The sequence below is a fragment of the Micromesistius poutassou genome (genome assembly GCF_964030765.1).
Source record: "Micromesistius poutassou genome assembly, chromosome: 21".
NCBI classification, from domain to species: Eukaryota; Metazoa; Chordata; class Actinopteri; order Gadiformes; family Gadidae; genus Micromesistius; species Micromesistius poutassou.
The window spans coordinates 7,597,890-7,613,794 of record NC_140291.1 but is presented as its reverse complement, the minus strand read 5'-3'; the positions used below and the strand labels follow the sequence as shown (position 1 = coordinate 7,613,794).

At 46.6% G+C, this 15,905-nt stretch overlaps 2 protein-coding genes and 1 pseudogene across 4 annotated transcripts in view; 1 reads left to right on the top strand and 2 right to left on the bottom strand.

Moving 5' to 3' along the window:
* Nucleotides 1–195: 195 nt before the first annotated feature.
* On the top strand, nt 196–3,630 carry sec22c (SEC22 homolog C, vesicle trafficking protein). Of its 2 annotated transcripts, none has more exons than XM_084485634.1 (7): nt 196–328; nt 470–727; nt 907–1,070; nt 1,169–1,351; nt 2,752–2,870; nt 3,242–3,307; nt 3,406–3,630. In XM_084485634.1, exons 2-7 carry the CDS (start codon nt 546–548, stop codon nt 3,604–3,606), a joined length of 915 nt encoding a protein of 304 aa, XP_084341760.1. In that variant the 5' UTR covers nt 196–328; nt 470–545; the 3' UTR covers nt 3,607–3,630. The 2 variants fall into 2 exon arrangements, with proteins under 2 accessions (XP_084341760.1, XP_084341761.1); XM_084485635.1 differs by having other exon boundaries at nt 196–374.
* A 10,258-nt stretch (nt 3,631–13,888) lies between these two features.
* lrrc3ca (leucine rich repeat containing 3Ca) overlaps nt 13,889–15,905 on the bottom strand; it is a gene marked incomplete at its 3' end in the record, with an annotated part of 5,863 nt that continues 3,846 nt past the window's right edge. The window contains exon 2 of the mRNA XM_084485637.1: nt 13,889–14,788. Within this exon, the coding sequence (XP_084341763.1) occupies nt 13,889–14,689 (801 nt within the window). The 5' untranslated portion in view covers nt 14,690–14,788. The remainder of the gene's footprint in view (nt 14,789–15,905) is intronic.
* Nucleotides 14,761–15,905, bottom strand: part of LOC311366804 — a 63,233-nt pseudogene continuing 62,088 nt past the window's right edge. Inside the window, exon 9 of the transcript in view lies at nt 14,761–14,788. The product of the transcript in view is annotated as an uncharacterized misc_RNA (transcript). The remainder of the gene's footprint in view (nt 14,789–15,905) is intronic.

The following is a 15,905-nucleotide window of genomic DNA, read 5'->3' as shown; positions in this document are numbered from 1 at the left end:
TCAAGGATAATTAATATAGACTTTGCCGATTTTTGATTTCGCCAATAACGCTTATCTGGAGCATCCCGTTGCTGGCGTTCCGTCGTGAGATCAGAACGCCCGGGAACTAAGCGAAAGCGCACTGCACGAACGAGTCTGCCCACCTCTTTTGTCTCTCCTGGGCTCCCGTGTGTTGTGGTTGACCAGGAAGAACAACACAGCGAAGCTGGTTAGCTGCTTGATGTTCACACATACAGCGTGCTCAGTATTGTAAAGCACGTCTACATTTAGTTTAAGTATTCATACGGTTACAGGTTTTTCACAACATGCTGTTAGCTCTCAATATAAGGTAGATGATAGATGGTATTTGACCATATAAATCAAGGGATACGGAGGTAAGGGTGCGAAGCCACCTCTTATCATACAGACATGATCTGCTGCCTCTTCAACCATCCACACAGCTGACTGAACACCACCTCTTATCGCACAGAGATGACTGCGGTCAGGGACGACGAGCCTGACTCCTTCAGATGTAGACGTTGTGTGATTCATTGGCCAAGTGGACCATGCCAATGATCCTGTTCGCCTTCGTGGTCCGGCTGAGGGACGGCCTCCCCCTCTCAGCCTCCACGGACTTTGCGCACAACCGTGAACTCCAGGAGAGGAAGCAGCAGCTCAGGAAGATGAGCAAGGCACTGAGCCGCTTCCCCGAGAGAGGGACGGTCAAGGGCCAGGACCTAAATATATAGTAGGAACTAAGCAAACTAAACATATAAAGCAATACAAACATTGTGTTTTGATTCACGCTCATCTCGGGTATCATAATATCCCTGGTGGCAGATGACCCTGGGGTTGACCCTCTGGTTTGTTGACTAATGACATTTCGGTTTGTTTACTAAAACACCTGTTTCCCTCCCAATGGCTCAGCTTCGTTTCTTCGGAGGGCGTGTCCTATATGGCCGTGTGCCACCGCGGCCTCTCTGTAGCCAATGCCTTCTGTTTCCTGGAGGACTTGTGCTGGGCGTTCAAGGCGTGCTTTGATAGCAAGGCGGTCAGCCTAGCCGCCCGGCCATATCCCTTTTTGGAGTTTGGTGAGTAGGAGGAGGTGGCCTCCACATTGGGTGTGGCCCATGATTCAGTCCTAGATGGTACCTGTGTGCTGAGAGACACTCTGCTTTTTCTGATACAGACGGTAGTATTCAGAACCTAAAGCAGCAATACAACCAGATTGGGGGCGGCCCGTCGCTGGAGATCACATTGGCTGAGGTCCAGGATGACCTCAAACGCCGGCCTCCAAAAGTGCTAACCATAGAGGAGTTGGAGCTAGCCCACAAGCTCGCCAACGGGCATGTGGAGCACGGCCCTGGGTCTGGTAGGTTTACATCTCCCATCACAATAGGTGCTGGTGATTCCACTTTAGCCTATTATTAAGGATAGTCTGACACCTTGGCTGTTGGAGGTCCCAGCCAAGAGGGACTGGGTCTGACCCCCTTAAGGGATTTGGTCTGACCCCCTAAAGGGACTAGGTCTGACCCCTAAAGGGACTGGGTCTGACCCCTAAAGGGACTGGGGCTGGCCCCTAAGGAGGCTGGGTCTGACACACCGCTGACTGATGGCGCATACACACAAACCTCCGTTCCTAGCCTACTCACCGTCAGAAGAGCTGTAGGCGAAGTAGCCTCATCAGACTCTGCCTGCGTTACACAGCAAATTCTCAGAGCTTGGCGTCTTAAATCTTTTGTGGACTTTGTCAACAGCTCCTGCCTTTCTCTACGTGCAGTAATCACACAAAAATACATAATGTCGGGTCGCCATGGTTGTTGTATATAGGCCTATAGAGGGGGGGTTCCCTTTCATTTAATATTGCATAGTTTCCAATAACTCCCGCTCAGCCCTTCGCACCTTATGTGTGACCGTGAGGAGTGTGTCTCTAATCTCGTGGGAGTAGTAGCAGGATTTGATATATTTAAATTAAAAAACGAAACAAAAAAAAATGCTGGGCATCACCCCTTATTTGCATCAATGTGTTTGCGTTGTTTTCTTCAATATTGTTAACACGTGTGGCGCCGTTAACCACAGCCATGCAGTACAAGTAGGCTAAAAATAAGTTGTTATACTGCTGTTTTTCTGTTTTTTTTCAAGCCTACTACAACCCTAGTAAAATATTAATGTGACTCTTATATATGAAGGTTTAACTGTCTTAATAAATGAAAGACTGCAAAAGCCATTTTTGGTATTTGGTCAACTGTTTCATTATATTGCCCCCTGCCCTTAGGTGACTGGGTCTGACCCGCTAAGTGACTGGGTCTGACCCCCTAAGGTGACTGGGTCGGACCCCCTAAAGTGACCGGGTCTGACTCCCTAAGTGACCGGGTCTGACCCCCTAAGGTGACCGGGTCGGACCCCTAAAGTGACTGGGTCTGACTCCCTAAGGATGCTCGGTCTAATCCCTAAAGGGACCGGGTCTGACCCCCTAAGGTGACTGGGTCTGACCACCTTAAGTGACCGGGTCTGACCCCCTTAAGTGACCGGGTCTGACCCCCTAAGGTGACTGGGTCTGACCCCCTTAAGTGACCGGGTCTGACTCCCTAAAGTGACTGGGTCTGACCCCTAAAGGGACTGGGTCTGACCCTTACCCTGAGGGCTCCTTGAGCGATGCATTGTGCTTTAATTCCATGGGGGGTTGACATGCCACTAGGCGGTGGTTTATACTTGTAGTACTGTACTAGTAGTAGTTGGTTCTGTAATCTAAGATGTGTTGTGGCTGCGCAGGTCAGACTGTGAGACTGGAACCAGTGGCTCCAGCAGGCATCCTGTCCCTGGTCCTCAATATCATGTGTGCCTCTCTGAACCTCGTCCGGGGAGTCCACCTCATGGAGAACACCTTCCAGGTAGGAGGGCTGAATCACCTCAATGTTCCCCTTTGGGGTCCGTTTGAGGGTGTTTGACTCCCAGGAGTCGATTACAATGTGCCCAGTCTACCTGTAGGCACAGAGGTCCTGGATAGAGCAGGACCTCTATCCAGAACCTGCTCATGAAGGTCAGGGTTTAAATTCACTGTAGGTCTCTTTGAATAAAAGTGTATGCTAAATGACTAGTAAAAACACGTCTTTCAACATGTTTTTCAGTCATAATCAGCAACAATAAAACAGTATTTCAAGGTAATGTTATATTCTTGAGCCTTTAACATATGTATTACTCCTCTGCTGTTGAAATGACAGCCCATAGTTGTTTATATCTATAAAGTTCTCCTATTGAACAGGACGACTATGACGCACTATGGAGTGTGGTGGCGTTTCTCCTGGCGTTTGTGCTCTGTCTTTTTCAGGTAAGACGCATTCTTATTGGTGTTCAGCTCAAAGTAACGCATTTTATCCTTCAGAAATACTTTCTAACCCCAGTCCATGTGTGGACGTCTCCCCACAGTGCCAGCTCTATCTCTTCCACTCGTCACACAAGAGGCTCAAGGTGCTCTCTCTGCTGGGCGTGCTGGTGCTTTGCAACGCCTTCCTGTTTGGCCTGAGGAACCGCTGGCAGCTGCTGTTCCACACCGCCGTGGCATGTCTCTCCACTGCCCTCATCCTGTCCCGCAAGCTCCTGGACCGGAGCAACGACTGTGGGGTGTGACTTTCTCTTTGTCTCTGTCTGTCTGTCTGTCTGTCTGTCTGTCTGTCTGTCTGTCTGTCTGTCTCTCTATCTGTCTCTCTGTCTCTGTCTCTGTCTCTCTCTCTCCGTCCCCGTCCAGGTGAAGGAAGTTATTGAAGGGAAAACTGGCCAAATCGTGCCCAATGGACTTAATTTTCAATACATAGACCACTTTTAATTATCATGATGTAGGGATTAATGACTGAAGGAGTGGAATTCAATTAATCTGTTGGATTTACAGGAAGCTGTGGCACTTTGAATACTTTATTTTCTATTTTTTTTTTTCGCCTAGACCAAGAAAATTAAAGAGCAAAGATGGAATTAATAATTTTTTGTTCCCAACTCCTTCAGCAATATCATTAGCTTTATATATCATTAATTTAAACATACAGAGGTAAAGAAATGTTAAAGACTACTGAGCTTCATATGTGACATTGGCATTTGGCATTTGTTGGCATTTGTCTGGTATTTAAAAAGGTGTGTCCACAGAAGACTTTTTCTAAATTCAGCTCTGAACCAACGTTTTAGACTTGAAGAGACCCTTTGTGCTATCTTAATCTTTCCAGTTATCCAACCTGTAGAAGATGTTTTCATGGGTTTATTTTGGGTATTGTTCTTTTGATTGTTGCTCAATCAGGATTTTAAAGAGTTTACAATGTGTACTGAAGGATAATGGTGAGAGGCCTCTATTTATAATGACATTTTGATATGGACGTAATGCATTCCCCATATCTTTGGGCATTTAATTTCCTGCTGAAGAACAATAGACTCTGGTATTTGGAAGCTGGGCTGCTCTCTTCAAACACTTGAGTCTTAAATCTATTAGACAGAGACAAAGGGGATACAGGCTGATCAACAAATCATTTTCCATATTATTGACATTGCCCATTCATAACATTTAGAGTTGAATTTAATCAACTAAATGATTAGGCTGTTTTGAATACATTGTTTGAAAACAAAAATGGTGACAGTTTAATAATTCAATGCCTGCTTCCAGTCTGTTATACATCTGTGATATATATCACCAAATGTTTATTATTTTATTAATATAATAAGCACTGTGGAGTTTTTGATGTGTCAAAATGAATGTCTAAATTCTGCACTACGGATTTTGTTATTATTGGTTGTATTTTCATTGAATATTTGCTTTATTTTTTGCTACTGCAGTTGATCTTAAGTGGGGTAGGTATTGGGCTATGATGAAGGCATGTTCATTCAGTTTTAAAGTCATAGTGTTCCTCAGAGGTGCATGACTGGGCTGAAATGTTTTTTATTTGTAATAATAGGGCTGCTGATGAATGTGGAACAATTGGTTGAATGTGTATCCATTTTCAGTTTTAGTAGAAATGTGCCTAAACGCCATGCAGTGTGAAGAGTGTGTGTGAATGTGTAGCAGAGAAGCAGATGACGGACACAGAAACAGTAGTGTGCTCACAGCAGCCACCATGGCTGTCCTTCCTGTCATAACATAACTGAAGAACAACACATGATGTTGAGGAAAGGCCATCCCACGAATGGATGGCCTTCAGACATAGCTTACTAGCTTATAGTTCAAAGTCATGTCATTGTTTTTCAAGTTTTTCCATCGAAACGTCATTGTATATATTAATATTTTCATTTTTAAACAAGATGTTTAATCAGAAGAATCTAAAATAATGCCCTGTTTTGTCTAAATTATTTGTTTTTCTTTTCTAACAATTTCATATTTGTGATCTTGTATAATAATCAGTGCATCTTTGATGCTGAGAGATTTTTTAGAAGAAAAATGCAATCAGAGGGGAGATTGACAAAATATGTAGAATGTGAGGATGAGGATGTAGAATGTGGATTTCACTACCAACATGATTTTTATGACATAATGAAAGGTCAGTAAATATTATAAGAATTGTATGTTTGAGAACACTGGAGAACTGCACTGTTTAATTTTCATATGTTTATATTTTTGGTATTGTCAAATGTCTGACCTAGCCACAGAACCGAGTCTGAAACATTGTCCGCATATCAGGTGCTAGGATTAGATTTTTTTGTTATTTTGATGCCTTCTGTCTTAAAGTCATTTGGCAGGACATTCTTTCCTGACCCCAATGTTAAATTGTAAAAATAACTTGATACATTTGATTATTCATTGGCATTTCTAGATAAAGTCTGTCTTCTGCTTTGGTAAAACTGACATTTCATTAATAAATAGAGGCTTTTGAATTTGCAGTTTTATCATTGGATTCTGTTAAAATACATGCTATTCCAAAGATAGTTTAGTTATCTTATCTTAGTTATCTTATCTTATCTTAGCCCACCCCAATTTTTTCTTTGCCTAAAATGTAAAGATATGTTGACTTGTACTAACTTAAAGGTCTCATTCCACCGTTTTTTCATTCATTTTGCGGTGGTCACTAGTAGCAATAAATGTCCTGTCAGTCGGTTTTGGTGAAAATAATGCTCTGGTGCTCAATACCAATTCAACTTATAGAGAGAGACACACAGAGAAAGGGAGAACGAGACAGGGAGAGAGATGGAGAACCACTGGGCTCATTGTGGGTTTCTGGTTGATTGAATACAGAGAGATGAGCTTAGTGCGTTGCGGTGAAGATGTAATCGAACTCTCATCAGACACATTTTACCTTTAGCCTTGTAGGCATATTGTATCGACAGGCGGGGAGTAACGTAACTGCTGCCACTCTCCTCGGCATCACCACATGGAAGAATTCAGACACTGGAACAGGTAGTGTAGGTGTCAGATAACACAGAGGTAAAGTCAACACTGCCCTCTAATGGACACAATGAGTAAGGGCGTACAACAGTACTACACTTAACAAGCTGCCTCGGGGAACCGCATCCGGGGGATCGTGCACCGATCCCCACGATCGCCGGATCGGTGCACGGTAGCTGGTCCCCGCGGTCGGCGTGCACCGGCCGAGCTCCCGGACTCCGTGGTGCACTCCCGCGGGCACGGGGATTGAATACAACAGCCACGGTGCCCCGAGGCGGCTTTTCTTTCTGTATTCAATCGGCGTGCCCGCGGGAGTGCACTGCCAGAGTCCGGGAGCTTGGCCGGGGCATGGCCGCCGGGAGACCGTGATCGTGGGGACCGGCTGCCGTGCGCCGTGCACCGCGCCCGGGAGCTCAGCTCCGGCCGCCGTGGTGCCCCGAGGCGGCTCTTCTTTCTGTATTCAATCGCCGTGCCCGAGCCACGTAAATGTTGAAATAGTGATAATGTCCGATCCAACCATTTGTTCCACAACTCTTGTTTATTGGTCAAGAGATGCAACTTTGCGTCTTGTTATAGCCACAAATATCACAGGCACAAACTCAATACTGTCTTCCCGTAGACTGGGTAGCCCCACTCCTATCTGCCGGCGATTGGAATTCGCCCTGCACATGGGGATGGAAAGGAACATGTTTAATCCTCCTGTTTCCTATCCCAATCCGTTTGGCACCAATCACCAAGCTGGCTTTTTTCACCTGGCGCGCTATTGGCTGGTTAAACACGATGACGACAGAGAAGCGTCGCAAGCAGCCAAAGCGGAGCAACCGCGACCCGTTGATGCAGCTGTCGCTGCTGTTTTAAATGTTTTCAGGGGCAAGTTTTCTTTGAATTGAATACCCGATTGAATACAGATTGAATACAAAAAGAAGAGCCGCCTCGGGGCACCACGGCGGCCAGAAGCAGATGAGATAAATTCCCTAGGAGGAGTTAGTTGAAATACAAAGCGAAAAAGTGAAAAAATTATATTCTAAATGGCCAACTTTGACGGCACGCCACGGACCCGCCCTTCAACGTAGTCACAAATTTTATATCGTTCGTTCAGCTCCATCTTACGACTACTGACCAATTTTGAATCAGATCGGATAAATTGCCTAGGAGGAGTTTGTTGAAATACAAGGCGAAAAAGTGAAAATCCATGAAAAATGGCCAACTTTTACGGCACGCCACGGACACGCCCTTCAACATAGTCACAAATTTTATAGCGTTAGTTTGGCACCATTTTTTGACTGTACTGACCAATTTCTAAGCAGATACGATAAATTCCCTAGGAGGAGTTTGTTGAAATACAAGGCGAAAAAGTGAAAATTGCCATCAAAAGTGAAAAAGAAAAAATTAAAATTTCTGACTTCCGGTGAGTTTTGGGGCATGGGTCCAAGAGGCTTTTCTGTAGGTATTGGCACGTTATACGTGCCTACCGATTTTCATCCATATTGGTGAAACGTGGCGCAGGGGCTTCTTTTTAAAGTTCCTGTAGGGGGCACTACAAACATGACAAACACGAATTTTGGTATGTGAGCTACAGGCACCAGTTTACACGTGTCCTGTGAATTTCATATTCATAACTATTACGGTCTCTGCAGAGTGATTTTGAGCCTCTGGCGGCGATGTTGTTTTGGCAATCGACTTTATTTTCCTTGAGCAGTTAGAACTTTGGTCCCCAACGGCCACTGAGTCAGTCCCGCTCAAATCAAACATCGCGTCTATGAACTGTGGCTATTTTAGTAACAGGCCACGCCCATTTCGATGCCACGCCCCATTTGAAAAAATGTTGACTTTATCTTGTTCAGAATTTGATTCTGAACAACTTTAGTAGAGGGGTCCAACATCATAAGAGTCCAACTTCATGTAGATATGTGCAATTTACCATTTTCAGGGTGAAAAACACACCCCTTTTAGAACTCAATGGCTCATGGGTACTTTCAACTTTATTGTACAGACTAATCCTTATGTCAGATTGAAAATAATGGGCCATAGATGATCTGCCAAAGGATTTTTGTCAAAGTCGAAAAACCTGGGATCCTTGGGCAATTTACTGTTTTTAACAAAATTCAAAATGGCGGGAAATCTGGCTACCGGAAGTGATAAGTTAGTACTGCAAATTTGTTCATCATGAGGTTTTGCATGTGTGGCAAAAGTTTCATGAGTGTAGATCAAACCGGTGTCGAGATATGCTTGTGTAAAGTTCGAAATTTTGGTATAGTTGGTATAGCGCCACCTTGGGGCCAATCTGAATTAGACGCATAGAATCTCTAATTTACAGCAGTCTCAACAAATGTGCCAAATAAAAATGAGTTTTCGTATATGTTCAGGGGGGGGGGGGGGGAAATGCAGTCAAATTTCTGAAAAATAATAAACGGACCAAAAACAATAGGGACCTTGACGGTTCGGCTCGGTCCCTAATAATCGAATCAATTACAATAGGGACCTTGCCGGTTTGGCTCAGTCCCTAATAAACAGACCAATTACAATAGGGACCTTGCTGGTTCGGCTCGGTCCCTAATAATCGGACCAATAACAATAGGGACCTTGCCGGTTCGGCTCGGTCCCTAAAAATATATACAATATAACTATCTACTCTATAAGTGTCCAGAAGCACTCAGGAAATATCTGGCCCCAGCACCGTCAGAGCAGCGGTTTATTTAATGTCCAAGAAAAATAAATAAATAAATAAATAAATAAATGGGCGTTTTATGTAGGTCTACAAGGTCGGCGTGGGTTGTAACCATGGGGATGACGCGCTCCTTACAAGAACTCTCAACACTAAATGCATTTTTTTTTATCCCAGTGTTCAAATTGCAGCTGAACAGCGCATTCGCTGCCTCTTTAACGTTCGTTTTATTTTCACACACACACACACACACACACACACACACACACACACACACACACACACACACACACACACACACACACACACACACACACACACACACACACACACACACACACACACACACACGCTGCTTATACATTCGTTTTCAAGTCCTCAAGTCACTCTTGAGCAAACGGCAGCCACATACTGTCACACTACTAGTATCTGTTGGAGAGTGGAGACTCAGTGTATCACATCGTTTTGTCTTGAAACCATTATGTCCATATTTCTATTGTAGAATAGGTGGGTGGTGATGAGGCGTACTGCCAAATCTTAATCTCGCCTAGGGCATCAAAGGGGCTAGAGCCGGCCCTGATCATATGGATTCAAAAACCCTCACCATATGTGTCCCCACTCGACAATGCACGCATCCTTCTTCATACCGTTCCCTCTAGAATGCCTGTCAAATAAATAATGTTAATAAATCTTTAATCAATCTCCGAAGTTGGCATTGTTGTCTTTCTGGAAATATCGCTATAGGCCAGCTGTTATAATTTTGTATTTTGACAGTTGAAAACAAAAGTAAACCAGGTACTTGGAGGCGACATCCTTTCTTAATATGTGACAAAACTCGTTTAATAATGCAGTGGCTAGTGTTCGACTCCAAGCAAAAAGGTAGGCTGGGTTGGATGCCGAAGTCTTCATGTTAACTTGTAGGTATCCTTGATGCTTAATATTTCAAAAATGTCATCACATTAAATCGAAAATTAAAACAATGCTTTTACCTACACCTGCATATGTTGACAGACAGAGGTCGCTGTGCCTTTAGAAACCACCACGTTGTGTTTACGCGTCGAGAATCGGCCGTTCTAATCACGTGTTTCGCTTTTGGCAACTCCCGTCTGCAACGAAGGAACCCTCCCCGAGCATCATCACCTGGGTGTGGCCTAAACTCTTAACCTGTCCCCCATCTCCTAAGTTGCCGACCCCAAATAGGCGGGCCCCTGAAGTGCCTTAACGTAAACCCATCAGAGAAAGAGAGAGAGGGGGGGGGGGGGGGGGAGAGAGAGAGAGAGAGAGAGAGAGAGAGAGAGAGAGAGAGAGAGAGAGAGAGAGAGAGAGAGAGAGAGACCCAGAGACCCAACACGTTCTTCCCTCAGGCCCCTGGAAACTGTTTCACCTGCAACCCAACGCCAGAACGAGTTGTGCTCTGTGGAATTGGATGTGTCACCCTATCCCCCGACTTTGTGTCCCATTGCCCAGCAGTTGTAATGCTCACACCAGTGTAACGTGTCCGAGGGCAGCGGGCGGGGCCAGGCGAGCTGCGCTGAAACATATCTTAAGCCCGGGCAACAGCTATTTGTGCTGGGAGAACAGAGGGCTGTAACATTACCCAAATACCCAGCCCCGCCCTTCGCCCCCCCCCTCCTCCCCCTGCTCCTCCTCCACGCTCACACAGACACACACATACACACCTGTTGGACATACAAGTGTACAATGGAAAGCACACACTCTCATAGAATAGCTGCACAGTAAGTAAGCACAATGACCCAGGAAAACATACTCAGACAGTGACACATGCACTCACACACACACACTCACTCGCTCATACACACACACACACACACACACACACACACACACACACACACACACACACACACACACACACACACACACACACACACTCACCCACTCACTCGCTCACTCACTCAGTCACGCACTTATGCAGGCACACACACACACACACACACACACGTAAATGCACACACACACACACACAGACCCACACACAGACCCACACGTACACACACCCATGGCTACCTATACACAAATACACAAAGAACCGAAAGAAACTAAAGTATTGCAGGAATGCAAGGAGGAGTGCATGACTCTAGGTTGCGTCAATTGTTATGATTCATGTTTTTCTCTATGGATCGGGCCAGGCCTCTCTCTGCAGAGGGAGAGAGAGCGGATCTCTCTGGAAGCCAGGAAATGTCAAAGGAAAGCAACCCATCTATTTTTTAGTGCTATCGAATCGTCTGTGGGTCGCGGGAGGCCTCACCGAGAGTTACTGAAGACAAACTCTTGTCAGGATCAATAACCTCACACCGACAAGCGCCGTCGACCACGAAGCTAAAGAGGCTAAATAGGAACTAACTGAAAGGAAGAAAAAAAATTAACCGTGAATCTGCACGGTAACAAGTGATATAAAATATGAAGAGGCTGTCCTTTTCACGACGAGATAGTGCTGTGCAGATAGTGAGTCGGCGGTCTGTACTTAAAAAACAGAAAACAGAAAAGCTGAGCTGTCACCCCTGGGGAGGGAAGAGTGGGAAGATACATGGGGGGAGGAGTTGGAGAGATGAGGTCAGTGGGTGATGTGTTTGGGAGGATCGGAGGAGAGCAGCTGTACCCCTGTGGCCTTGTCTGTCTGTCTGCCTGTCTGTCTCTCTTCGTTTTTTGTTGTGGTATTTTCTCTCCCTCTGGAAATGGGTCAAGCTAGCTAGAAGATGGATTGAGGCTCCCCGGTCTCTCTATTCCGGGGGTCTTTCTATGTCATACATAGTTGGCTGTCATACATAGTTTAGTGGCTCCGGTCTGTGTGGTACGGGGGGTGCTTGGTCAGTGGGGGTGGGCGGGTGGGACAGGGAAACCCTTGTTGATGCACACATGACCTGCTCATGATCTTGAGATGATCTGATTATGTAAGTCGTTATGGCAACACAGCACTCTCAGCGGGCCAAGTGCTAAAGAGCCATGTGCATGCCCCCCTTCCCCAAAGGTAAGGATTCGGTCTTAATCCTTAACTTTCACCATCACAGGCCTGATTTGTGGATGGTAATATTATGTCATTTGTAATGTGCTTCAATTTACCTAATGTGATTTTTAGGTACTGCTCACAACAAGCAGAATTCATTAATTAGTTAATGAATTCAGATTTAAACTTGGCTTGCAAGTCTATCTCTTGGCAGTGGAGGACACCTGTTTTTTGTTTTTTTAAAGTCACAAGCTTTTTGTGTGTTTCCTATACTATCTGTGTGGCAAAGTAGAGCTAGTGTCTCTCGATGGTCGCATCACTGGTGGTGTGGTCGCTGAGGTCAGATGATGACATCAGCGAGAGAAGCAAACGAAGGTGCATCCTCCCTCTCTGTCTCTCTGTCTCTCTCCCTCTCCCTCTCCCTCTCCCTCTCCCTCTCATGGGTGTGTGAGGCCAGTGGATGAGGAGATCCATACCCCGGGCGTGGCCCCCCTAATGGACAAGCAGGTCAACCCCCCCCACCGCAGTGCTCTTCAGCTAGAGTTCCCCCCCTGGGATTGACCTCTCCAGACTGCATGGATCCGGAACCGCCACGCTTCCAACCCTTACAGAACCGCCGGAGGAGGACGATAAAACACAGGCAGAGCCCCAGCGGCCTCCTCCGAGCACATTGAAATGCAGCTCTAGAGAGACAAAGTACCTTGATTAGCGCCGTATTACCTTGATTAACATGAACGTGAGAGACACTCTGCCTTTAACGAATGCACCATTTGTATTGTCCCCCCCCTCTCCCCCCCCCCTCCCTACCTCCCATCTGCCGGCGTGGGTGGCTGTCTCCCTGCCGGTGTTGGGGTGGTCCACTCCAACAGAGCACGGCCATAAATGCCGCACAGCCCTCTCCCCTCTGGGGAGCAGCTGGCTACAGAGTGCTCTTAAAGCACCAGGAAGCAGCACAGCTAAAAGGGAACATGCAGCCCCGTTCCCATGAGGTTGTTTATTTGCACGAAAGCATTGTGCTCTGACGTACAAAAGCCCTCTGCCTCCCCCGCCCCCTCCGTCTCAACCTGCCACAGACCCCGTCCCTGATAGCAGCAGGGGGGCGGGTTATCCGCCATCTCCGGTAAGGGTTACGTAGATTAGCTTCCTGACGGCTGTGTCGGGAGACATTGGCTCCGACCTCTTTCCCTCCTCCAGTCTGATCAGTATGGAAGCTTTGTAGTAAAAAAAAAGAATGGTATCTATCCCAAACATCAGAGACCTGCCGGAGCGCCCTTCATCCTCCGGCAAAGTGATTACCTTCCACACCGCGGGTGGAATATCCAATGCCGCTTGGAATCCTGATCAAATTCTCATACCTTATGCGTCTACAAGATAGTCGTGAGGAAGAGCCTTCATCAAAAATTTGCACAAGGAACTCTTATAAAGACAATTTTAATTGAAACTAACAACATTTTTCCGCTGTTAATATGCTATTAAATTCCTCATTGAAGGTTTTTAATGGAAAACACTTTGTATTGTATATAGAATAATTGTGAGTCAAGAGTTTTTCGTAGCAGGGCACAACTGTTTTTAATTCCCCGGCAGGCTAGATCGCTGACATAGCCTTCTGAATGGCGTCTGTGTGAGAAAAGGTGCAGGGAGAGGGTCTACGCGCCACTGGATAAATCCCATTTAAATCCCATATTTGGAAGTCAACAAAAAACTCCTCCTTCTGCTTTTAGTTGCAGTCAGGACCCTTCCACTCAGCCACTACAAACTCCTAATGGGCCACTGATTGATGAATTATTCATCTGGGTTGGATTGTTCAGGCCTGGTTTCCCTTGTGCCAACTGACACATGTCTTGTTGCCCACCTGTTCCCTCCTCCGATACGAACAATGACAGCCGGCCACCGTTGGGTTACTTTGTTCCCAAGGTGTCTCCCAGGGCTATACCACAGTACTGATGGTCGAAGACTCCTCAGACTTGCCCGGTATGCTGACCTGCGGCAGTGACTTGAGGTACTCCAGGTGCCTGCGGGCGTCCTCCTGGTTGGCCCTGACATAGTACACCAGGTAGGAGATGACCATGGAGAACCAGCCAAACATGGTGACCAGCATGGCCACGTCCGTGGTCTTCTTCATGATCACGCACAGGTCGATCTCCGGCACCAGCAGGAAGGCCAGACCCTCCACGCCGATGTCCTCCGGGTCCGACGTCTGGCACACGATGCCCGTCAGCGAGGCGGCCTCCAGGTCCACACGGGGCAGGGCCAGCTGCAGGCTGCAGTCACAGTGCCAGGGGTTGTTGGTCAGGTTGGCCTGGGCCCGCAGGCCCTCGAAGGCCTCCGGGATGAAGTTTTTCAGCTTGTTGGACGAGAGGTCCAGGAACTGCAGCGTGGCCCCCAGCCCTCGGAAGGCCCCGGGCTCCAGCTGGGACAACTCGTTGTGTGACAGGTCCAGCGTGGCCAGGTAAGGGAGGCCGGCGAAGGCGTTGGCGGGGACGGCGGTGAAGAGGTTGAAATCCAGGTAGACACGGCGTGTGTCATTGGGCAGGTCGGTGGGGATCTCCGTCAGCTGGAGGTTGCTACAGCGCACCGTTTTGCCACCGGCCTCGCTCTCGGAGCAGTAGCAGTTCTTGGAGCAGCTGGTGGCGGCGTGGTGGAAGCAGCACGTCATCAGCACCAGGCTGTGCAGGAGGAGACACATGACCACCGAGTGGCGCAGCAGCCAGCCTGCCGCCATGGGCATGGTGGTGGGCACTGGGCATGCCCCGGGGAGCCTCCCCGGACCACCGACACGTGGGACGGGCCGCCGGCGTGTCAGCCTCCCCCGATGAAGAAGGCTAACCTACGGGATAGGGAATCAAAAGGAAAGGTCTTAGGGGTCAGGGTGAGAATGATCACAGCGTACACTCTACGAACACGCGAATACAAGGTTTTTCTACAAAAACAACTGAAAGAGTTCCTTTTAGCTAAGGGATTTAGTTTACTTAATTTTTTGTTGCAGAGGAAGTGGATGACTTTGATGTGAATCAAAACAAAGCATGCTATTAGAGCTATACAACAAAAAAAAAAGAGTTAAAACAAGAGGAGCACGATATTGGTTGGCCATTTTTATCGGCCGATATTGGTCTATCAGTGATATATTGTTATCGTGTATATGTTTGCCGATATGAAAACGTTACAAATTATGTTGATTTATAAACGTAATTACCTCTTTATAAATCCTCTAGTGTGTTTGTTGTACCTTTAAAAGCTTTAACTGAGCACATCCACATAAACACTGCCAACACTAACCGTTTACATTATGTTTGTTCCTTTAGCTCATGATTTTAATGCTATGTTGCTGTGGCCTGAATCATTACTGGAGCGTGAGCAGCAGATCCCAAGAAACTGCTCCACCCCCAGAGTACCACAATATGTATATTGAATAACTGACGATAGATCTACTGTATATTTAGAATACCAGTCGAAAATATTGAACTCCCTAATATCAGTATCGGCATTGGCCCCTAAAAACAACATTAAAGATGAATGCATGATCAGAACCTCAATGTGAAGAGACCAACACCAAACTGTGGACCTAATGATAGATTTATACCAGGTTGACCAGGGAGCACCTCTGATAGGCTGACATGGTTGGATGTGCAGTTGCTGCTTGTTAACCTATCTTGGCACAGTGTTGCATAGCACCTCGCAGATCCTAATCACCCTCACTGTGGTCGCACAACAGCAATCCCTGAACCTCAACTTATTCTCCATCCGTGCGGTGGCATTTTGCATGAAATGTGAGATTATGATAATGAACGACAGATGAGGACTTTCTCCCCGACAGCTATGAGGAAAGCCAGGCCATGTGTGTGACACTTGTGGTTAACAGGAGTGTGGAGCGACATCGGGGCTAATAATAACAGCAACAGACCTTGGCTAACAATGTCTAAGGGACGAAAACAGCATCCTGGCCA